Source organism: Athene cunicularia, assembly GCF_003259725.1.
Source record: "Athene cunicularia isolate RWA chromosome Z unlocalized genomic scaffold, athCun1 chrZ_part3, whole genome shotgun sequence".
NCBI classification, from domain to species: domain Eukaryota; kingdom Metazoa; phylum Chordata; class Aves; order Strigiformes; family Strigidae; genus Athene; species Athene cunicularia.
This window is the reverse complement of record NW_020799144.1, coordinates 78,574-104,489: the sequence shown is the minus strand read 5'-3', so window position 1 is coordinate 104,489 and position 25,916 is coordinate 78,574. Positions and strand designations below refer to the sequence as shown.

General features: G+C 40.3%; 1 protein-coding gene across 1 annotated transcript in view; it reads right to left on the bottom strand.

Moving 5' to 3' along the window:
* LOC113490192 (rho guanine nucleotide exchange factor 28-like) overlaps window positions 1-25,916 on the bottom strand; it is a 43,207-nt gene that overhangs the window by 6,305 nt on the left and 10,986 nt on the right. The window contains exons 2-5 of the mRNA XM_026866479.1: window positions 15,437-15,584; window positions 13,283-13,576; window positions 2,560-2,743; window positions 1,145-1,325 (exon numbers count right to left, since the gene is read on the bottom strand). Coding sequence (XP_026722280.1) covers window positions 1,145-1,325; window positions 2,560-2,743; window positions 13,283-13,576; window positions 15,437-15,485 — 708 coding nt within the window. The 5' untranslated portion in view covers window positions 15,486-15,584. The remainder of the gene's footprint in view (window positions 1-1,144; window positions 1,326-2,559; window positions 2,744-13,282; window positions 13,577-15,436; window positions 15,585-25,916) is intronic.

The following is a 25,916-nucleotide window of genomic DNA, read 5'->3' as shown; positions in this document are numbered from 1 at the left end:
AAATTTTGCAGCCTTAAAGTCTTTGTCTCCAAGAGCTATGCAAACATCTAACATACCACACTTTCTTTTTCCATTTCAAAGACTGAAAGAACAAGGATTTGATGAGTGCCAGATAAAGCCAGTAATATAAATAACAATACATTCTTCATTACAGTCTTGGTTTTGCTATTCAATTTACTATTGTTTCCACGGAAAAGCCACACACAAACTGTAGGTATTCTGCAAACTAGAAACACAGAATAACTTCTTTGTATTGGAACAAATCAAAATCTTGGCAGTATAATTACACAAGATTACACATAAGGACTATACAACACATCACACCTTAAGTTTTTGTGTTAAACACATGTGGTTCATTTTAACTTAGAATGTCTAAGTTTAAAAAAATTGCAGAATGCAATAAAGATAACTTAAGGAAAATCAGCACACAAATAAGGAAACCTGAAGTTAAGCATGGAAAAGCAAAGATGAATTTTAAGACCAGAAAAAGAGAAAAGCCTGTTTTTAATGTGCTTTTAGTTCCCTAGTTCTACATAGTCATGCAGTCTCAATCTAAAACCACACTGTGCTTTCAAGTGTTCTCCTCCTCACTTTACTGAAATTGAGAGATGTCCTGAAGAAGATCACAGCAGTGCTCCAGACACATCACAGCAAAATAAGACCTACTACACCATAACTAAACTCTATAGCAAAAGTCTGTACTCTGTTTCTGCTGTAAATAGTAGACTGGTGTTGACTCTTAATAAAGCCTCCCAGGCATTACACTACTAGACAAATTAATAGAACTAAATTAAATATTTCAAAAGTACCAACATGAATACGACAATGCAATTAAATACACAGAGATTTCAGGAAAAGATATTCACTCTAGAGTCCACAATGATTCAAAAACAACTTGGGAAGTAAAGGAGGCTTCGATAAAGTTCTCAACATCTCTTGTCTTACAGCTTCACATGTACAATGTGCTACACCTACACAAAGCAGAAGCCCACAACAGTAATCTTACAATTATGCTGACCATTAGTGACACAGGCAGCTTAACCTAAAAGCCTACTCAAGAAAAATGAATCCAGCCTGAAGAGTCTATAGCTGAAAATTACTGAAGAAAATCTGTGACAATGTCCTGAGATAGATAGGTACCTACCTGGTAAAGAAGAGGTGTGTCCCAGAAGTATTTTCTGAAGAGCTTTACGTCTGACTCCAGCAGGTGCTGTGCAGTGTGGCTGAATGTCAGCATCAGAACTCCTGATGAATGAACAAACTGCACACAAGCACCCTCGCTGATCTCTACTCTTGATATGTCCAGTGGGTGACTGCCCTGGAAACTGGAACGACATGCTCTTTAACTAGATGCTCTGGGCACAGGTAGAATGAAAGCACTCAGTAAGCTTCCTGCTCACCTTCAGCACAGCCCATTGGGATCCCAACACGCCCACTACAAAAACTGGAACCAGAAAATCTGAGACATCCACCAAAAATACAGCTGGGCAAACACTTACCAATGACTCCATTCAGGCCTAAGAACATGCAGCTACATCTAATCATCAGCAGGGAAAAAACAGTGTCAGCACTAGATAGTTACTAGTAAAATAAGACAGAAAGAGCAAACCATAACAATATCTGTTTCTCATTACTGCTGTAAATCAGCAATGGTCACTTAGAGCTAGCAGGTGTGTTATAACACAACACTGAAAACCAAAAACTGTCTCAAGGGGATACAGCATTGTTTAGATGTTACAAACAAGTATCACTGTTTTAAGTATTCTTTTTTCAGACAGAAATACAGGTAAATCTCACAGAAACTATACACTGCATGGAGCCAGAACTGAAGGAGCCACATACTGAAATAATACTGTAACCCAATTAATGTACATTTCTCTTTGCAAGGGAAAGCCAACAGTGAGGAGGGGTGTCTGATGCTGAACATTTTGTATCCCAAGACACAGAAACACACACCCACCATGCATCTCCTCAGCTCTGTACAGAGGAAACTCCAGACAGCTGAAACATGCCAGAAAGAAATTTGTCCTTTAAGACATTTGTCAGTGTGGCAGCTCTCCAGCAAAATAGTCATGGCTGACTTTCCTGCTGACACTCACTTATTCATTCAAACCTGAGCTTTACAGAGGTCACAAAGTCTGTTGAGGTTTTGTGAAAGTCAGGTCCCATGGTTCTGTTTCTATGTAAATGTTTCTCTATATATATTTTAAGGGATGTATTTAATTGTTAGTAATGTGTCAGGATTCAGCTGTGATAGTGTTAGGAGGGGTACTTTGCAGTGCAGGTGGTCCTCTGTCATTTAATTGACTATTAATTGATTTGCAAATGTAATGATGGACACAAATCATAAACTTCCTTTAATTCTAAAGACGTTACAAGTTTACCACTTAAAATGGTAATAATGGAAAAAAAACAAAAACAACAAAAACAAACAAACAAACAAAACCAAACCAGAAAACAACATAAAATAGGCAACTCGTTTGAGAAAAACAACAGTACTCCTCTCATACCTAAACTGATAGGCATTTTTCAGAGGAAGCAGCAAATGGTTCTGCTCACCTTGCAAAGACATCAACAAGTTTGGAGTGCCTGTTTTGTAAAGCCAAATCTAATGGTGTTGCTCCATCCTCATTAGGTAATGCTAATGCTGATGACCCTCCAGGCTGGGCTTCTAAGAACTGGGAAAGCTTAACCAATCCCAATTTCATCACAAGGTGGAGTAGAGTTTCTTTATGTTTAAACTCTGAAGAAACACAACAAACAAACAAAATAATCAGTAACAAAACCCAGCATTTTATTTGCTAGGAAGCATCAAATGAAACTTGTTATCATCTGCAGAAATATCACAGCTTGGGTTCAGACCTAGAAAAGTACTTGGGCAGAATCTGACTTTCACTGAAATCAACAGTCAGGATACTTAATCATATCTGTGGAGCTATACTAGGATATCCAAATACTGTTTAATTTCAGCAGAGAAAACAGTTCCAATTAGACAATCTCAATATTTCTCTCTGTCTATTGTATAGCATTCTGCATAAGAGATGCTCCAGTACACTGCAGAAGATAGTTAAGAGGTAATTTTCCAGCTGCTTTGCATTGCCTTTGCAACACAAAACATCGGGCAGCATGTCAAGTATCTCAATTCTTAAAAAAAAAAAAAAAAAAAAAAAAAAAAAAAAAAAAAAGTGTGATTTTTCAAGACAGGCTGCTTATCAGCACAGTAAGAGAGCCTTAACAGCACAGTGAGCCATAAGCTAAGACACATGTAGGTAAAATATATAGGATAATTCTTGTGTCTCTCTTTTCAGAAAGGCGACCTCACCTGCCAATACTTCTCTCCACTTTTTAGCACATCATCAAGTTCAATGGGATTAAGTTTAAAATAAAAGAGGACACAAGGATGATTTAGTCACTAGATGCTGATTCTCCATGCAAGCCTTTCCCTAGCTTTCATTCAAGGAAGGGTTTATCTGTCTACATACATTCTCAAACACAAACCCTTTGCAATTTAATGCCAATAAATAAAATTAAGCTCAAGTGCCATTCGACCTGCTCCTTACACTGATGTTTTGGTACGAAATTAAATATAAGGGTACTTGCACAGGGTCAAGTATTTAAGGGCAGTTACTCTACAGCTCTCAGAACAACTGGCTGAAATCTATTAGGTTTCCAATCATTTATGAAATTCCACTGAAATTTATTGAGCTGATTCAACTGACTTTTTCCTTCCTATTACTCAACCAGTTCAGAACACATTATTGAAAATTATACGCTCCATTGGCAAAGGAAATGTGAGGCTCGTGAAGCATATGTAGAATGCGCACCCATTTATGTAAATAATATGGCTAAAATCAACAGCAAATTGCTGACAAATTTCCACTCTGCATCAATATTTACAAGATAAAATTGTGTGATGGAAAGCAATCCCCAGCAGAGAGAGCAGTTATGTAGCCAAAAAGCTAATGAACATGTTTTTCAGAAATACTTATGCATTTAGCAGAGGTATCATGTAGTTACACACAAATACGGTGGCTCATGGCCGACTCTTATTCAGTTTAAGTACTCCCTCTGAAAGTGTCAGGAATATTCATTTTATAGAAACATCAAAAAAACCCCTTTGAACAGTCCTCAAGAGGTCTTAGTCCACTTCTTGCCTTAAGGCAGAATCCACTCAACCTAAATCGCTCCTGACAGATGTTTGTCTTATCTGCTCTAAAAACCTTCCAACGACAAGGTTTTCATACTTTTACCCTCACAGTTACAAAGATTTGAAATGCTTAACCTAGCTCACCCTTTTTCAGCATAAACCTGCTGCTTCTTGTCCCATCTAAAATGGGCATGAAAAACACTCACTTGCAGCTTCCTTTTACATAATTCAAGGCTACTGTCAAGTCTAAACTGAGTACATTCTCTCTGGACACTTTAACAGGAGAGTGGCCTTTTGGAATGCCCTCGCAGAGCTACGGGCCAAAATTATTAGCCTCCTTTGAAAATGTTGGACTTGAATTGTTAAAATATTTTAAAAAACTTTATCTCCCCATCTCATAAAGCCAGAATGGCAAGGAACCTAGGGAACTTGCTCTACTGCTCCAAAGGGGGAAACAATGAAATCTTCACTGCTGATCAGTTTTTGCTCTGAATATTTGGTAGCAACCCATCCAGACTTTTTACCTTTCTGTTTCAAGTGGAATCAAAACTTTCAGATGGAGTCAAATCACAGAAAAACATGTCAAGCTTCCTTCAATAAATCTAATAAATTCCAAACATCAGAGTAAAAGGGAGCTTCAGCACACAGACTCTAGCACTGCAACAGCCAGCAAACCTCTATGTAGTATCTGAAACCTTTATTTCACTGCAGTTTTAACAGAAGCGGACACATTAACAAGATGCAGAGGGGATTCATTAAACCAGAATATCACTAAACATATACCCATTATATACTTAAGTATTTCTAGAACACACATATAAAACGTCATGTCATTTATTTTTTAAAAAATCACCTTCAAAATTCCATCTTACTTGTGGCTAGCTCACATGTGATCTGGTGTACTAGCCTGCCCATTCAACACTTATTTTCTCCCTGCGTTTTGGTCAATAAAGCTATTTCTCAGGATCCCCATTTCAGATTCTAGGCAAAAATGTGTCCAGCTGGACACAGGATCTGCTCCAGGATTCTAGGGACTTTTTCCTCAAAGGTCTGCAAAATATTTCTAATTTCAGAGTTTGGAGACAATGAACATTGTTGCATTTTAGTTACCAACATTAATCATTAATGGTATGAATTATAGTACTTGCATATCTCTTAAGTGAGATGGCATATATGTTTCAAAGTTTTCAAGTACATGCAACCTTTAAGTCCACTGATTCCAAACCAAGCATTTGCAGAACTGCTCTGCTAAGCAGCAATATGGAACCACAGCATGGTTTGGGTTAGAAGGGGCCTTTAAAGATCTCCTAGTCCAACCCCCCTGCCATGGGCAGGAACATCTTTCACTAGATTAGGTTGCCCAAAGCCCCATCCAAACTGACTTTTGAACACTTCCAATAAAGGGACATCCACAACTTCTCTGGGCAACCTGTTCCAATGTCTCACCACCCTCATCATAAAAAGTTTCTTCCTTATATCCAACCTAAATATCCCCTCTTTTGGTTTAAAATCACTGCCCCTTGTTCTGTTGCTACAGGCCCTGGTAAAAAGTCTTTGTCTTTCTTATAAGCCCCCTTTACATACTGAAAGGCTGCAATAAGGTCTCCCCAGAGCCTTCTCTTCTCCAGGCTCATAGGAGAGGTATTCCAGCCCTCTGATCATTTTCAAGGCCCTCCTCTAGACCCACTCCAACAGGTCCATGTCCTTCTTGTGTTGGGGACCTCAGAGCTGGATGCAGCACTCCAGGTGAGGTCTCACAAGAGCAAAACCCACACAGTGAGAGGATGGCTAAAGTCAGCCCATGGGGAATATGGAAGCATGAGGATCTGACTTCAACCCACAGCTTCAAAGTCCAGCCAAGCACTACTCATCAAATACCTTGGTCTGCCTGGATCTGAGACCTTCTTCTATGGAGGAACATTTAAATGATTAGGGCTCAGGCTTCCCAAAACCCATCCAGAGATAATGGAAATGATGGCCGATGTGCCACTTCAAAAATGGAAAACCTCGGTTCAAATTCCTCCTCAGTCAGACGGGATTTGAACCTACACACATCTTCAAACTTCCTCTGATCACTATTCTGGTGGGAGCATGCCCTGTCTCCTCTGTTGCAGAGTAACTGAAAATGGGTCACAGTGCAGAAGGAAATGCAAGGGATGCAGTGGAGAAGACCAAGAAATCAGCAGACTGACTACAATGCAACAATCAGCTGGGAGAAGCCTCTGCTGTTTGAACACAGATGCATTTCTCATTATACTGTCATCAGATGTGAAAAATGATGTTGGGAGCCCAGGTGTCTCTCTTGCTTGAACTCTCTCACCATTCAGACACAGTATGAAAACATGAGCCGGTATCTTTGGTCTCCCTAGCTGTGTTTCTGAATATAGATTGATAATACCACCTGTGCTTTGCACTGGCCTCAGTGCTATTTCTGTACTTTAGAGTCTCCCCCTCAGCTATTTTAGCAGACTCAAGGCTATGCCACCTGTCTGGAGCCCAGCAGAGCACCACTGGAGGCCAGGCACCAGCACTCCTTTGTCTGGTGTGTTTATATGTACAGTGGGAGTTTGAATTTAGATGCCACAAGGAATGCTGTGATCCAAAACATAGCCCCTGAACAAACCTCATGCATTTTCAAGTTAAAATGTTCACTAAAAAATGAGCTTTCACAATTGCTCATTGGTCTGGAGTAGTTAAATTCTGCTGAAGTCCCACTTTAGACATCAAAGTGGGTTCTTTGGGTGCTTCCAACTAGACCATTTTTTCTATATATAGTGTTAATAAGCGGACAGCATGCAAGTCCTTCTAATTAAAACACATGCAGATATATCAACCAGTATTAAGCACACTAAGCAACTGATTAGATACTAACCACACCCCAACCCTCAGGCTAAAAACACAGAAACAAAAAGTCAAACTTTACTCTGAACTCCATCCTCTGGTTAAAACTTTGGCCTGGGGCCATTGTAACACTGTAAAAAAGCCAGGTAAATTTGCTGTGGGTAAAATAAGATTATGACTCTCCCACTCAGCAAAAAGGGAGCACTTAAGAAGCCTTACCTAATGAGGGATAGCCTTCTCTCTGCTTCGACACTGTGGCAAATAAAGTTACTCTTCTGGCAACCAAAGCTTAAAAATGGTCCAGTATGACTACTTCTGCTACAAAAAAATCTGATTTCAAAACCAGCTAATAAACAGTAACTAATCTCTGTGGTCTTAAAACACCATCTACAATAATACGTTCTATTATCTCACTACAAATATTCTAGTAACTAGTTTTTATCTGCCCAACCTAACAATCTTCATCTAACCTTAGGCTAAATTTGTTTCTGGCTAGCTTGAATGCACATAGTAGCAGAACCAGCCAGCAGCTCCACCAGCTTTCACCCCTGATGTACTTCACAACGGCACTCGCATTCCTCTGCACCCTTCACTTCTATAGACTATGTATTTGCTGGGCTACTCGCCTCTTACTACTCCCACCTGGCTTGCCCAGGAGTAAGCAGAATGTGTTGACATAAAACAATTACTAATAGCTTCATGATACTATAATCTGAAATACAAATTGTAAAGTCAGAAGGATAAATTGAAAGGTAATATGATCCTTCAATACAAGGAAAGTATTTTTCACTATGAGGACAGTCAAACACTGGGACAGGTCAACCAGTGACGTTACAAACTGTCAGTCCTTGGAGGTGCTCAAAACCTGACACTGAGCAAACTGATCCAAATTTGAAGCTAGCCCTGCTTCAAGTGGAGGGCAGGACCAGGCCATCTCCAGGGATCCCTTCCATTCAAATTCTGCTGTGGTTCTACTTCCAGAATCAGCAGTATCAAAGCAAAAACCACATGATGACTGGGGATAAACTTTTTAAATAGACCTGCCTAAAAATAAAAGATTTGCACTTTAAAAGGCTGACGTTCTGAAACAATTGGGGTTTAGCATTTTTTCTCTTAAGAACAACTTCCATTTTCAGTTCTTATCTTTTACCATCTCCTCTTAATAGCTCCTCACTGTGACAGAACAAACAGCATTTTCCCACACTTTTCACTTTCTTTTCCCCTTCCCTTGATGAAGATTTCAAATGTGGCAAAATGAGGGGAAAAAAAGAACCAAAGAAAAAAATTACAAAAAGAAAAACATCAAGAAATAAAAAAAGAAAACATGGTATGAAAAAACAACATAATTAACTGCATTCAGCAGCAAACAGGAAGAAAATAAAGAAAAAATGAAAACACAAGGCTTCTTTAACATATTCATATTTAAATGGAACAAAATACTGTTTTCCATTAAGACACAAATCCAGCAATTCATACTAGGCCAGCTACTGCAAGATGGGTGGCGCTGTAAAAGATACACATTATCAGGACATTGTTTTGCATCACATCCCATTCTCCAGCCAAAACACTCTTGAGTTACACCAAGCTGAGCCAAACACAGTCTGTTTTAAACATTAAATAAATCCTTTTGTTCTTCCCTGCACCTGAATCCCTTCTTATATCCAAAACAATAAAATAAAACCAAGTATTTCTCTCTGACAGAAATGACTAAGCCCTTTCTGGGCTATGAATCTCGTTCATTTCCTGGAAGGAGACTAAAAGCCTCGAGACTTGTGACTTGAGAAGCAGGGGGAGACATCAAAATTCACTGACAAATTCCAGGTTTTCCTGGCTCATACTTTTATGCATTACTGTTCATGTTCTCATTTTTCTGTTAGGTATGAGATTATTCATAAAGTAGTCTTCGGTGCACCCCATTGCTGCAAAAACACGCACAGTTTTGTGAATAGTGGCCACAATGCACAAAGTCAGGTATGTGATAGCCCATCTGAAGGCAGGGCTGCGCTGACATCTCCCCTTTCCACTTAACAAATATGTGGCACGTCCCCCTTTTCTTTAGTTAGTTCTATTCTTCATACCTTTACCAGGTAATCCCATAAACTGTCTGACCGAAACAATATTACCTCTCCTCACAAATCTCACCACACCTAGAAACATTTATCTGCTGCTGCCAGTGTTTTCCTAATTCCATAAAGGAGAACAAGCACTTTGTCCTCTTCTCCACTTCCTTCTGCAGGGAAAAAGAAATCTAAAGCTCCAGTTAAGGAAAAGACACAGAATTTTGTTTAATTTAGATCAAATATATGACATGTATCAGCCAGGTTTGAACTGGTGCATCTTAGCAGGAAAATGTTTAACACCAAGTGAAAACAGTAACAGGATTTACAAAGGGCAGAGAGGGGGCAATAAAGTAAAAAATGTCACAGAAAATGGAAGTGTTCTCCAAAGTTAGACTGTAAAGCAGCGAAATTCGGTAATTCAGTTCACACCACAAGACCTAGATATTCCTAGAAAACAATTATGAAGCCTTTATGAAATAAAATTGAAATTCTCTTTCTTCATGAAAGGGAATTAACAACTATAGACACTGCTCCTTACTCTACAATCCACAGTTAATTTTTATAATTCAGGCTATAATTTTACTGCTTCTCTTAATAGTCTTAAACCTAAAAGAGCACTCTTCCTCTTGAAAATAACTGCAAATAGGGGCAAAGCCCCTATTAAAAGCAACTGCTCTCATTTGATTACCAGCACAGTTAAGTCACCCAGACAACCTGAACCCACGCTCCCAGCAATGCCCTTAAAACATCCAGAAACTGAGATGCCCTCAGCCTCCTGTATGTAAGACGGACTCCTTTGCAAGGTCCACACTCATGTGCTCCCACTCCCCCTCCAACAACCAAGGGACATAAGACTGAGTGTGTCAAGGACAAAAAAGTTGCAATGAAGACACTGAACCTACGTTTGATGATCCTTGAGTGCTGCCAATCCTAGAAGAATTCCCTAATCTGAAGGTACTAAGAGAGGAATGGTTGCTTGGAAGCACTTTTCTCATCCAGATTAAACCATTCAATCTTTCTTCTTTTTTTTTTTTTGGTAAACTTAAAAACTGTGGGAAATTTCTCTTTTTTGTTTTAGCAGCTCTAAAAAGTTATTTGGATTAATATTTAATATTGATTATCTCCATAAATTGAATAAGTCAATTTTCTGAATGAAAATGTCCTTTATGAAGGTGCAATCAACAAGAAAATCAGCTTCTCCCTCACCCTCCTCCCTACCACTCCTTCAAATCAACCAACAAATGTCTAAGCATTGCACCTCTGTTGGGGCCCCAGTTTCCTCTAGCAGCAAACTGCTTTTGGTCCAGGTGATTTCAGCAGTTTGTGTGAGTGAGCAGCTCCTGACACGGTTGACACACAGGAACTTATTACAAGTGAGGATTAGAGAAATGTTCGTGGTTCCTTCTTTCTTTTGTTGAACTTTAAATAATGTGGCTAACAAGTCCTGACCTGTGCAACTGCACTAAATTCCTGAATTATTTGCAATGCTCCCTAGACAATCCAGACTATATTCAATCATTTTTATACCTTATAAAGGGAATGTACAAACACTTTTTTCCGTATACCAAAACTCCTATGAATAAATTATTCTTCTATCTTTCCATCAACCCATTTGCCTCTAAATCCTCATAAAAATGAGTAAGGTCCAAAAACACCAGCTGGTACAATAATTTTCTCTAGAAATGTGTCATTGAGAAGTTATTTTCTTCCAATAAAAATAGCACAGCAGCTCTGAAAACTGACAGATCTCACAAGCATGAGGTCTTAACTAGTGATGGATGATAGCACCCATGTCTTTCACAACACCAATACTAAAAAGAACATCCAGACACTGTCAAGTGTCAAGACACCATCAGACTTTTGGGGCAAAGAATTTCAGGGACAGCAGTCAGGGAAAGAAGGTCTCTTCCTCTCTCTAAATCCTTATAAATTCCCTGTTTCTCATCCATTTTGATCTTTTGGAGCATGGGAAAGAAACAAAGCGCTGGCACAACACTTAATCACGGAAGGCAAAGAACAATCTATTTCTCTCACTTGTGCTGAGATGAAGCCCTCCTGACACAGTTCATCCCCTTTTTCCTCCTTCTCCTTCCCCTGCACAAATATAGCTCCCTCAGCCACATGCAACCCTCAGCTGTTCATCGGCTCTTGGCTTTGGGGACAACAGCATGAGGAAGCAACATGAGTCAGTGCTTCTCAGAGTCAGGTGAAAGGAGAATATGGCTGTAAGAAGAATTAGAACTATACTTTCAGGAAGGAGAGAGAGGATACAGCAGCCAAAGAAAAATTATACAAACTGCGTAGAGGATATCAAAACAGATGTCAGGCCCAGCCCAAGCCCAGACCTCAGAGAGAGACAGAGTATGATTGATCTTCCCTGGCTGAAGAAGCTGTCTGGAAAGCTTTCGGGAGCCCTCCACTCAACAAGAGTGGCCAGTAAGCACTGCCCAGGCAGGACTGCACTGAGAGCTCCTCACTGTGCATAAGCTTCACTACCAGGCCTCAGGAATTTGGATCAGGTTTTGTTTTATTCAGAAACAAGGGGAAAGATCCCAGCTTCATTTAAGAGCAATGACTGGGGTACAACGGGAGATGTCACCTTTTCAGTCCAACAGTGCCCATGAGGCAACCACTAATGCAGCATGCTCAAGACATGTTCATCTGACATTTCAAATGTTCACAGAGACTTTGCATAGTGACTGGAGTACATCCCCCCCTGATTTTCCACTGTATTGAAATTTCGTTTATATATAATATTTAAATCTGAAAAGTGAACAAATTATAAAAAAGACATAGAAACAAAAAATCATAAGTCCTGTAAAAGTGTCATGAGGGCAACATACACTTTGTCTTATAAATGTTGCAGTACACCTGAAAACTAACAATTAGCATAACTAAAAATTAAAGAATTTTGCCATGGATAGCAGCTGGCTGGTAACCTGTTGATGATTCTGGGTTGGGCTTCAACTGGTTTTGGTGAAAAGCTGAGACAAGTCTGTGGACAAAACTACAACTGATTGCTTCAGGCTTTGAATGAAGGTCTTCATTGCTCTCCTAAGGTCCAACAGCCATGCCAGCAGTTGAGTAATGTGAACAAATATTTACTACACATCGAAATGAAACAAGTAACAATTTTTTTTTCTCTCTTCTGTCTAGCCAGTATTTCAATGTCTTGCTATTTGTTTTTATATCTCTTGAAAGAGCTGTTTACAGCAGACAGACACAAACCAACCTTCTCCTGAGGAAGGCAGTAGCAGATTTCAAACTATCTGTCATTAAGAATTAGAAAGATTTAAGATGGGAAAAATGCTCTCACCCAAAGAAAAGGTCTAAGTGCTGTGTTTTTACTTTGCAAAAGCTTGCATGAATCTCTTTTTCAGTTTGGCTCATATGGAAACTGCCTGCCCTCCAATTTTTAGCAATTTAAAGTACTAAAAGCAAAACAGCCAAAAGTACCAAATTTTCAATGAAAAACATGTGAAGCCATCAAGTTTAACACACTTTCCAACCTCAGCTATAAATCAGCTGGGTCTGCAAATAAAATTATACTCTTCAGCAAAACCTAACTGAAGGTTTCTGTTTGCAATTAAACCCGAAACAAGGAAAATTTCACCTATATTTGTAACAAAATTTTTCAATAGCATACCCTAAAGTAAAGTCTCCTGTATATTTTCATCCTGCTTCCTCCACAATTAAAAAAAAAACCTACAAAACTTCTTTAATGATCTTCTCCTCAAGGAATGACCACAGTCATAAATAAAGCATAAACACAGACAGAACTGTGATAAAAATTGTGTTTACTCTGTACATCCGAATGCCTACAGTAACACATTCTTCTTGTTTATGACTGTCTCCTTTTTGTCTGCGTAATTAAAATATCTCACTTGGTTGGAACCATGGCAGCAAAGCTTCACTGCTATAATTCTTGCTTTTTTTAAACAGACAGTTCTTTAATCTTGCAAAGGCAGAGTCTATAAATAAAGAACTGCATTCACAGTGAGTCAAGGCATAAAAAGCTTCTGGAGAGACTGAGCTACAATAACCATTATTATCCTTTTAAAAACTCTGGGCACAAACCAAACCTCTGATTACCCCTCTCATACTTGAACAATTTCATCTTAACCACAAAATAAAACATAAGAGTTGAGAACCTGGATAAAATGGTGAGATACTCTGCTCTGAACTGTGCACCAAACCACTGTTAAAAGCTTTCCAACTTAAACTGAAACCTTACCACCTTTTGAGCAGCTTCCAAGGATATTCCAGGTCAATGGCAATTCTTCAAGAGCAATGGCCATCATCAAATCATTATCCAGGGACTGCAGATCTTTTATCCTTAGACCAAACTTATCCAGCAACATCTTGTGAGTAGCAGCAGTGACACATTCTGTGTGATTGACCAGAAAGCGAGACAACTTGCAAGACAGATTCTCTCTGTAAGTGACAGGACAGCTGCCAAGAACCACAGGTGAGTATCCCTTTGTGTACATTAACACAGAGACCGAAACTGCTTCTTGGCATCCATGCCCTGCAATTATAATGTAAATTAATTACTAACATTACCTATGTTCAGAAAATACATTAGTTTTTTCTCATTTTACCCTGCCTCTAAGAGCTGTGACTTCTCATCCAGAACTATTTTGTTCCTCCCTCTAATTACACCTATTTGTAGGGCATCCACCAACCATCTCTGCTGATGAACTTGGATTCCACTAGACTATTCACTGTCAATCCTCCCAATTACACTGACATAATTAATTCTAGCTTTTCAGGTGAAGATTCAATAACCACAATGGGAAGAAGAGGTAAGGATGAAATCCCACAAATCAAAAGCCTGAAGGTTCTCGGATAAGAATTAAGAAAAATGAGACACTCATTAAAAGACTGGCAGAGTGGGCTGCAACATGAACTCTGAGTAATATATCGAGTTATTAACACCCATTTTGTACCTAACCAGTATCTCCATACAGGCCAAAACCAGAAGCTTTTAGCTAATACATGCTTTGTGCTTTTGGTAAACAATTAAATGTTGTATCAACTCTAACAGCTGGGACCTTCGAAGTCCAAGGAACTCTCAAACATCTTAAGCATCTCATGCATTCCTCCTCCCCATATACATCTAAAAGAGGTGCAAGCTGTATCTCTCACTGGAGAGCTAACCATGACATACTATGGGTGAAAATCTAAATTTTCCCAAATACTCCTGATTAACTACAAGTATATATGCAATGTAGTAAGTGCAAAAGAAAGCATGTACTTACCACATCTGTAGTTGGTTTTAAAGTGCTCTGCTTATGTTTAATTTGGCCACTACAAAACAACACTAACATCAGCAGGGCTATATTTTAACCTCACACTTTATTTTCAGCTGTTCATGGCTTCTGTTGGGAACAGGCAGAGGGTTGCCTGTAGCCTTTTTATTCCTAGCCCAGAACCAACCATTTAACAGTGTCATTTCAGGCCTCTTCGAGAAAAAAAAAAAACCAAAAACAAAAACAAAAACAAAAACAAAAACAAAAAAAAAAAAAAACAAAAAAAAAACACTTTGCAATCCTGAAATAAGCCTAACATTACATCTTGTCCAGTTGTAATCCCTGACAATCATTTACCATTTATAGGATCAAAGGAGCCACCATGTAACAGCAGTGAACTTTCCCTTTTTATACTCAGCAGTTATTTTAAGGCTCTAAATCCTCTTTAGAAAGCAAGAACAAATAACAAGCTGATCCTACTGCACAGGTACAGCATGTCTATAGCCACCTACTCACACAAATGAAAAGGTCACAAAGCACACTATAAAGGTGACAACCAGGGTTTATGTTACATCCATGAGAGGAACAATGCCAAGGCAGAGTACCAGCTGTAGCAACACAAAGTTCCCCTGTTTGCAGCAAGGCACCCCTAGAACAGTTTTCCTGACATGTCTGCACTGTGTACAGCTCCAGCAGAGCTCCAAGCATCGCACATCTCCACCATAAGGGCCCTGCAAGCTGGGATGACTGCTGCACCCAGGGAAGGCTCAGACAAAAAACATGACTTCTGCAGATGTTAGGATGCCCAGAGGTGAACAGTTGTGGCACACAATTAATTCACTTTAAAATGATGCCATCCCTGAAGACTGCACTTCAAGTGCACACCCAACTATGCAAGCCCAGTAACAGGGTCTATGCCTGATACTGTGCCAGTGTGCATTGCTATGAAAGGCAGGATCACCTATGGTCAGTTAAACTCAGATTGGACCCTAAAGATCATAATTCAGTTCCTGCATTTCCTCCATTACAGAGACATAAACCAGAGTTATATCAAATCATCCAGTTGTGCCCAGCTTTGCAATGGGGGTGGGATATAGCAAAAAGATTTAAAATAATAAACAGGAATTAACATTCACCTGGAACAATGGACTGAAGAGCATTGTCACTAACTCGTTCAGCAAACATTATGTGCCTCTTCAGGGATCCATCGTAAACAAAATAAAACTCAGCATCCTCTGGGAGGTAAATCTCCTTGTCAAATTTTGCATGTATAGTCACCTGTCCCTGAAAAATTAAAGAAGTTTCAGAAACATGCAGTAAATTTCTCATCTCCAACAAACCCATTGATATATACTTCAGATGCAAGTTTATTATAACCTTTTCAACTCTGGTATACAGATGCTGTGATCCAATGACAAATCTGCAGTTTTCTAGTTCCACTTAGAAAATCACATTGGTCTTCTTATGCCTGCACAAAGAAAGGTGATTTTAAAAACTACCTTTTAAACAATGCCTTTCAACTAATTCCTTTCATTCTGACCCCCACAAATATAATTGATTTTTTATTTAAAATGCATCAGGACAAGTCAGTGAACCCAAGTATTTTGCTATTTACAAAAGGACACATTGTGTTAAAAAAATTTAAAAATTCAGAAGTGCTTGACAATGATCTTAGACTCAGTTTACAAAACAAAAGCACTGATGTAATTGTATAACTGACTGTGCTGGTTTCAAAGAATACTAGTTCCCAGATATCTGCCTATGGGTTTCTTTATAGTAAATAGAAAGAAATGAGCCAAGAAAAATCTGTCATACAATAGCTTCAAAAAAGAACAGGAAAGGGATCTGAGAAGCAGAAAACAATAACAAATGTCTGACATGTCTGAGGGAGGAAATTTAGATGAAGTTGCTTTTCCTCAAAGAGGACAGTGTGCTCCACCATGGTCCCTGGCTGTCACAGTTGTTGTAAATAAGACAGAATTGCCCCAACATCTGGCAAAATGTTGTTTTCTGGAAAACACATGCAGAAGAATATGTCATACATTCACACTTCCAAACATTGCCTGCCTTGCCTCTACTCAAAAGGAGTTACCACAGCACTGACTCCACTGGCTTCATAAACAAGTCTGGTAAAAACCTGAACCAAAGCATGACATGGTCACACAGAAACTTCCATGGTTGAAAACAGCAATTATGCCCCTGACCATCCTGACAAGCATCTGGAAATTGGCCAATGTGACGCCCATCTATAAGAAGAGTCGGAAGGATGATCTGGGTAATTACAGGCCTGTCAATTGACTTCAGTGCCAGGGAAGCTGATGGAGCAGCTCATCCTAAACACCATCATGCAACACATGACAGCATGGGTTTGTGAAAGGCAGGTCCTGCTTGACAAACCTGATCTCCTTCTACGACAGGGCGACCTGCTTATTGGGTGAGGGAAAGGCTGTGGATGTTGTCTGCCTTGACTTTAGCAAGGCCTTTGACACCATTTCCCACAGCATTCTCCTGGCAAAACTGGCTGCTTATGGCTTGGACAATGGCACACTTCGCTGGGTAAAAAACTGTCTGGATGGCTGAGCCCAAAGAGTTGTGGTGAACGGAGTTAAATCCAGTTGGCGGCTGATCACGAGTGGTGTCCCCAAGGGCTCGGTGTTGGGGCCACTCCTGTTTAACACCTTTATTGATGATCTAGACGAGGGGATCGAGTGCACCCTCAGTCAGTTTGCAGATGACACCCAGTTGGGTGGGAGTGTTGATCTGTTCGAGGGTAGGGAGGGTCTGCAGAGAGACCTGGACAGGCTGGAGCCATGGGCTGAGCCCAACTGGGGGAGTGTCCATAAGGCCAAATGCCGGGGGCTGCCCTTGGGCCACAACAACCCCCAGCAGCACTACAGGCTTGGGGAGGAGTGGCTGGAGAGCTGCCAGTCAGAGAGGGACCTGGGGGTGCTGATTGACAGCCCGATGAACAGGAGCCAGTAGTGTGCCGAGGGGGCCAAGAAGGCCAATGGCATCCTGGCTTGTGTCAGCAATAGCGTGGCCAGCAGGGACAGGGAAGGGATCTGACCCCTGTACTGGGCACTGGTGAGGCCGCACCTTGATGACTGGGTTCAGTTTTGGGCCCCTCACTCCAAAAAGGACATTGAATGACTCGAGCGTGTCCAGAGAAGGGCAACGAAGCTGGTGCAGGGTCTGGAGCACAGGTCGTATGGGGAGCAGCTGAGGGAACTGGGGGTGTTTAGTCTGGAGAAGAGGAGGCTGAGGGGAGACCTCATCGCCCTCTGCAGCTCCCTGAAAGGAGGGTGCAGAGACCTGGGGATGAGCCTCTTTAGCCTAGTAGAAAGCGACAGGACAAGAGGGAATGGCCTCAAGTTGTGCCAGGGAAATTTTAGACTAGATATTAGGAAGCATTTCTTTCCAGAAGGGGTTGTTAGGCATTGGAATGGGCTGCCCAGGGAGGTGGTGGAGTCCCCATCCCTGGAGGTGTTCAAGAGCAGGGTCGATTTAGAGCTTAAGGATATGCTGTAGGTGGGAACTGTGCTAGGAGAACGGTTGGACTAGATGATCTCCAGGGTCCTTTCCAACCTAGATGATTCTGTGATTATATGGAAAACATACACTTTACTTCAGTGAGGGCCTTGCTGTCCCCCACAATATCACACATGCCTTCCCCAAAGACATCTTTCTCACCACTCATAACAATGTGAATCCTGAATATGTTTTCCTCTTTAATATAGGCAGGTCTATTGAACTAGGAGTGAACATGCAAAGGCTAGTTTCAGGCACAAAATCTTCCTTAGATATGATTGTTCCTGTAAGGACAGATGTAAACAACATTAGGTGTTCAGTATCAAGAGAAAACATGCCTGTCATCTCCAGAAACTAATAACCAACTCTTTTTAGGAGCCTGAAGCATTATTATAACTGCCAAGTGTTTTTTCCTATTTCTCTTTGGGGTTTGCACTGTTATACCCATAATAGCAATCATCATCACCATCATCATTAAATTATAATTAATTGTTATCATTATTATTTTATCATCCTTTGTTGGGATTCAAGAGGACTTTCTGCAAGAGAATGGACATGTGAACAATCCTGCACAAGAACACGACTGATAAGAGCCTCAGCCTGAGCAAGAATGCGATAAGGATGTGACCCTGAATGAGGGGGGAGAAACAATGAGACAAACAACCCCCAGAAGGGGTTGGGACGGAAGAGGAAGTTCCACAAGGCAGGAAGCCTGGCAAGGCTGATGTGGCACTTTTTATCCCATCGTAAGAAGGTTTAAAGCGCGGGCTAAGTTAACTGTCCAATCTTGATGACTTGTTCTGCATGTTACTCACATGTGCGGGAGAACATTATAAAAGGGCTTTCTTAGTTGTAATAAACGGGCATTGCTTGATCACATTGGTCGTGTGCGTGCTCAGCTTTCCCGCAATCCTTTCTTTATAAAAATCTTTTTATGTTAGTTGTTAACAGCTCTTCTTTTCTGTTGAGCAATACTATGGATGGCTATTTTGGGGTGATAGGAACAGGGTAAGTCCCTGAAGACACTTTATAGACTGCTCCAGTGAGTGTTTAGCTGACAGCAGCCTGGTACACAGGAGCACACAGGCACTTCTGGCCACAACACCCAAAACACCTCTATACCCTCTGGACACCTAAGGCTGAGGGACTACATAGCCAGACAGTTTCACATTTTCTTTGTACTAAGTATGTGAAACAGGAGAGATATTTTGTGGCAGTATTTCTCATTTCATAAGCCTACTCTTGAAACAAAAAGATCAAGCTCAAATTGTAGCCATTGGCTTATAGTGCTACTTTTAAAAAAATGTTAATTTAGAGTCAGTTAGGACAGAGGAACATCCTAAACTGATCACACTGCGTAACCTACAGTCATGAGGAAAAATTTCATAATTCCTTGTCTTATAATGGTTGAAGGAAAAAAAAAAAAAAAAACAAGAGGAAAAGATGGAGTTTAAAGCTCGTGTGGATACAACAAAAAGCAGCTTTTTCATAACCCACTCCTTACAACCCTCCAGAAGAATAAATTACTGATAATTTAAGCAAAGTTTTTACAGAAGGAAGGGAAATTGGCAGCTAGCTTGGCCAAACAATTGATTCATTTGAAAATTCCCACATGATCCAAAAAGAAGGTTAAACCCTGTCTTACTGGAGAGGAATCAAAGATAACAAAGAATGTAATGTTCACAGGGGAATACTAAGCTATACCTTATTTGATTCTGGATGATTACCACACCTGGCATCCGGAACAGTTATTTCACAAAGGGCAAGCTTCTGTCTTCATCTCCAGCACTATCCACTAGCCATCATATATATCCTGTCTTCAGACATTCCCATTTCGTGTTGCTCAGTTCCATCACCTTCTTCCTTGCTGCCACTACCAAAACACATCAGTTTGCTGTTCAGACCACTACAAATGCCTTTTGCTCTAGCTTCAATGTTTCTTCTTCTCACCCACTCCTCTCCAAAATACCCTTGCTGTGGTTAGGTCATCTCCCCTTCTCACTATCTGAAAATCTTTTACAACTGTATCGTACTACTGCTGGAGTTCACCCCTACACTTTCACCCCTTCCTGTCCCTCCACTGCTTTGCACAACACTTGTCCCATGCAGCCATGCCTTGTACCAGCCATGCTGCTGCCTAGCCTCTCACAGGACAACTCCTCTTCCACCACACATCAGCCCATCTGGTCCCCTCATCCTCTCCTCTGAGCTACAGCCTTCACGCTGGCTTCTGATCTACACATGGTGGAGCCTATCTTAGCCTGTGTTTGAGAAGACATACTTGGTGTACTTTGGAGACACATTAATATCGACCCACCTGGAAGCTTTGATCTTTATAAGGTAAGATATACTAGCCACCCTTTGGAAAAGACATGAAAGAAATAAAATCGTTTGTACACCAGACCATGGCTGTTCAAAATGTATCTAATGCTACATTTAAACCTGGATACTTAGGCATCTCTTCCTTCAGCACAGTCTTTCCTTAGTTCAGAATTACATCTATTTAATGTCAGATTTGAACGTAAGCAATACTTCCAATAAAAGTGTTAGGGATCTATATGCTGCTAAAGAAACAGAATTCATAGGATAAAGTGAAACCAGAAAGAACTTCATACTGTTTGGTAAATTCCTTTCCTACATTTGCAAAATCCTTTTTTTTTTTTTTTTTTCTAACATAGTTATTATGTAGTTAATCTAATTATAGACAATATGTTACATATATAGCATACATATAATCTACATCCTTATATATGTATATGCACTAATAAAAAAAGAAAAAGATGCTGTAATGCAGCTAGACAAATCACAAATAGATGTGGCTCTGATGGAGATGGCTGCACCCACAATCCATTTGCACTGCTGGCACAAATGTGTTTATTTGGCAGACCAGTCTTTCTCACTCTTATGACCAGTTGCGCTTCTCTTGAATCATTGCTGGCAGAGGCTCACTTATTACACACATAACAGCAAAAATACCACTGAAACTCAGAGGATGCTTTTATTACTGCTGAGAGGTGTCCCCATGCATGCCTATGCACACATCTAGGGTGCTTTCCCACTCCTTTTCACAGATGTGAAGCAAGCTGCACTGAGACAGCACTGTAATTAGCATGATGTTCATTTCCTTTGTGTGAGCCAACTTTGTTACCAGAACTATTTTTTTTTTTTACCTCTTCAAGGATCACCTGCAGTCCATTCTAGAAAATTCCTAGGTAGAAAAATAGTTGGAGAAAGTAATGCATGTTGTGAGCCTCCTCCAGACTTTGCAGCTGGAAAAGCAGAAGGATTCATCCAGCTGCCCAGCGCAGCCCAAAATTCAGCCTTTCAGGGTAGGGAATGAGGAAGAGGAGATGAGGGAAAAGTCTGCCAGTTTATTCAGTTCTTTGCTGAGTTCTTTGCCTGCTGGGTTTGGATGTAGACCCTGCCTTTAGTTGCATTTAAATGAATATCACTCAAGGGCATTGACTTTACCATGCTATCAGCTCTTCACACAGGCAATTCACCATTTAACTGAGAGCTGTCAATCTTAGTAACAACAACTGCACATTTGTTCCACAACTTTGATCCACACATTGAGGAGCTTTGGGCCAAAAACTTCTCCTAAGCATGATACACCCCAACATATGTCACATGAAGGTCTGGGGAAGAGGCTGATAAAGAGAACTTTATTAGAAAGGAAAAAAACCAAACACCTTAGGGTGTCCCAGACCATATACAAAGTGTTGAAAAATACATACACTGTAAATAAACCAAAATTTCAGTGCCACAATTACTTTGGTCAAACATGGGAACAGGATTCCTAGAGAGGTGGGCGATGTCACAAGACTGTCAGTGTTTAAGAAGCCTTTGGACAATGGCATTAACAACTCACTTTAAATTTTGGTCAGCCTAGAGTTGGTCAGGCAGTTGGACTAGATGATGGCTGTAGGTCCCTTCAAACTGAAATATTCTATTCTACTCTACTCTACTCTACTCTACTCTACTCTACTCTACTCTACTCTGGATTATTATGTTTTGTCACAATTATTAAAGCTCAGTGTTAGAAAACTACAATAGATCTTCAGAAATGTGCATGAACTCGACCTCTATCAGCTTCTTTGCACACACAAAATAAGCTCACCCAGGCAGAAACCCAGTCATACATTAGTCCTTTAAGAAAAGGGCTTATTTTATTATCTTAAATCTGAGGGATAATTTATATCTTACCATTATACCCATGCTCTGTGGAGGCATTTATTTCCTGGTTTCCTCAAGGAGAAAGGCCAACCCAGCCCAGGGAACAGGTTGCAGCAGGAACTACCCTAACATGTTGATCTTTCCTCTGCAGACAAATAAACTTGGAGAGCAACAGAAGTGGGAGCAATTCCAGCTCCATCCTCCTTTTCCTTTCCTAGCAAGGCACACAGAAAGGATGGAAGTGGGCTGGATCTTTCAATGAGAGTCACTAATGTATTTCTCTACCAAAGCAATGCCTTTCTGCTTCACAAGGCTTTCACAGAGGTTTTTGGTAGATGCTACCTCTTTTGTAACAGAGCTTCTTGGCAGAGCCTGAGTGCTCAATCCAGGCTCTAGATTAATATATCCGCTAGACTATTACACTAATTAAATATGTATGTAAACAACACTGAAACACTTTTCCAGTAGTTCCATGAGAGATTCATACTCACAGAAAACATTCATTCAACATCACTCTCACTTCTCCACTGCTTCCCATCCCATTCTGCAAGGCACGACCAAAACACATTCACAAAACCTTTGACACTGACCTATCTCTAAAGCATGAAGAGATTCAAATTACAGTTAGCAGCATTTAAAAGTAGATAATCAAGACATGTCAGTCCAAAAGAGCAAAACCAACAGAAATAAACTATGATATATGCACTACCTGAAATGGAGACACAGCTCGTACAGAACAATGTTTGTTCTGAGCTCATTCCAGACCCTGAAGCTGGAAACACAGCCCATATGGCATACTACTTCTGCATTTCTAAATATAGATCCAATTTAGACGATCCTCTAGGCACCAAAACTCAGACCACATAAGTCACACTAGTGCCTCATCTTTGGAAAACTGGCCAGGTGGCCTAAATATGGGTGGCTATGAGAGTGTGGACCCAGAGGAATTTGCTGGGCCAGATTCCTGACAATCCACCAGTTGCTAGGTCTCTTTGACAATGTTTTCATAAGTTCATTTGTCTACCTCTTATTCAATCTCTTTTTCATTCTTTTCTCTCCCTAACAAGCTTATTTATATCCTCATGAACTTGGAACAGTGTAACAGGGAGTTACATATTTATGTCTGTGTAGCTATGCTTAAGCAGGTTTCTCAGGGTCCATGTGGACCTCAGATAGTTCAATCCCCATTTAAACAAAGCAAGGGAAAACATGTGCCACTTCACCATCTCAGCAAATAATCATAGACGCTGGTGACAGCTGTTTTCTTGGGCAGCTGCTAGGGAAGGTCCTTGCCCTCAAGTTCACACAATGTTGATTCTGATAGACTTGTAGTCAAAGGGCATGTATTGAGACCAGCCAGCCATTATCTTACTGAGATTTACACCTGAACAGCTCAAAAAAAGTTCTCAACTCCACCCAACTACCACACAGACACATGGGAACTGGAGATCCCTAAACACCACCCAGACCTGTAACAGCAGAGAACTTCAAGCAGCCGTATCAACATCTCTGACTGCAAAAAGATATCAGAAAGTATATGGAAGAAAAAGAGCATGGGAGAAACCCTTAGTCCATTGAAGTCAGGAGGAGTTTTGCTACCGATTTATTGAGAGCCAAGATTATCATTACAATCATTGGGGGAAAAAAAAAAAAAAAAAAAGAAAAAAAAAGAAGGATGCAGGAGGATTTGGGGAGAGAAGGCTGCACTTCAGGGCCATTAAAAGAGACACCGACTCAACTCTAATGCATTAATTCTATAGTTGAGCAAGTGTTTGGCAGTTTTGACCTCTCTGAGATTCATAAAGGAAAGCATACCTTTTATTACCAGTGAAAACACTGGGCTGGCACTGGCACCAAAGAGATTAGGAAGGTTTGTGTGTTTAAGACCATTTATAGGTCTATGCACTTTTTCAATGTAACCGAACAGGTTTTTCAGATATGTTTTCCTTTGGTTTCTTGAGGGCACTTGAGAGTTGACTGGATCAGGCATGCAGCAGTAGGGTCCCCTGAGCCCCACGTCCTGGGCAGGAAACAGCAAAGACCAGACTTTTCACAGCCTCAGATGAAGAGCTCCCACCTCTGCTCTGACCCTCTTTTGCACCCCATCAAGAGACTGGGGCAGGCTTCCCAAGAGGAGAAGAGGGGAAGGGAGGTACCAAACCCTCACAGCTGCAGCATGGCAGCATCCAGGCAGGCAGCACTTACAGTATACCTGATCCCTACTCTGCTCCAGGTCACCCCATGCCCTAATAAATCACTGGCCCTTAACTTGAACCGAGCTTCTTTGAATCCATTTAGGTAATACCATACACTTCTCCAGCAACCTGTGCCAGCAAAATAGGTGCAACACAAAAAGACCTTTAGTGGGGTTCCAGATCCAGGTCATCACACTGGCTAACACTTAAGACTTAAATGATTGGTCCTTAACCTTGCATACACAGACGGGATAAATCTATTTTCCCAACACCCTTTCACCATAAAAAAAAAACCCAACATTCTAAGGTATGCTAAAAATGTATTTACAAAACTATGTAAACAACATAATAGCTTGAGAAATAATGTTTTATCTAGCATTTTCAAGACTATTATCTGTAAATATATGAACAGACACATTTGTAATTACATGCTCTAAGAAAAATATCTGTGTGCAGGGGTAAAAAACATGTCTTCTTTGTTCCCAAAATGCAAGTCTCAACATCTTAAAGTAAATGCAAATCCCCAGGTACTGCTAGCAGTAATGGGGCTTTTTTCTTCTATGTAAGCTGTCACTAGCCACTACAATTTAACAAAAATATTTCTTTATTTATGTTCAAAAGACTCATTTAAGAAAATATTTCCATTTCCAGGTGAATTGTTTAAACATATTCTACTTATGCTTAGGCAAGAATAGTGGCAAGATATTTTCCCTGAGCTGCCATACAGCTTTAATGATCCCTGCTGCAACTTAGTTGCAACTACAATCCTACACAAAAGATGCTAAAAAAAATCAGTAGGGAAATTGTAAATAAACACTGAAAAATAACATACTCAAATCATTATTAACAAGGACAAAATTATAAACATGCCTTGCTAATGTTCAGTGATATTTTTATAAAATCCACAGGACAGTTCCTCTCAACAGATTATAGTTAACATTGTCATGGACTTGTCTAAGAAAACATGTGCCCTATATAAATGGAATGCAATGGGATTCAAGGCTACACACACTATGAAACAGCAATTACACTCAGGGAAGGAAAGGAATAACAAACTGAAAAACAAAATAGGAGATAAAAGCTGAATGTTTCTCCATAAGCATTAATTTTCTAACTGCATAGCTAAAATCAACTTAAACAAAAATAGGGATATTTTTCCCTAACTGAATGACTTAAGAGGAGAAGCAAATGAGTATAATTAATTTCTTTTCTATCCAGAGTAACAGAACAAGCATAATTCCATGTACAGTAGATGATGATATGGTCACATTTAGTATTTATTACACAGTGCCCAAAAGCCTACATATAGATTTTTATAAAAATTAAATGTACAGTTGCTTTGAGACGAGCGAGTCCTCTGCTGATTTACACTGCAAAACTCCACCAGTAAGTACCCTGAGAACCTCACTCATTCACACCAGGTAAAACACCGGTCTTCAGCCTCCATGCCTGTGCACAAGAAACACACTGCTGGCCTGTGGGAAATGTGTCATGGCAGATTCAGCATGAGACAGCTTTGTGAGAAATGCAGAGGAAGCATTTGCACAGGCTCACATCTTTCTTAAATTGAACACAGTACTCCAGGTGGAGTCTCACGATTTTACAAGAAGCATCTCTCCCACATTTGCTTAAGGCAAGACAGCACAAGGGAAGCTCGCTGACTGGCAGCTAAGGCAGCTCTCCCTTCTTGTCAAAAGAGTGAGAAGAAAGGGTTTCA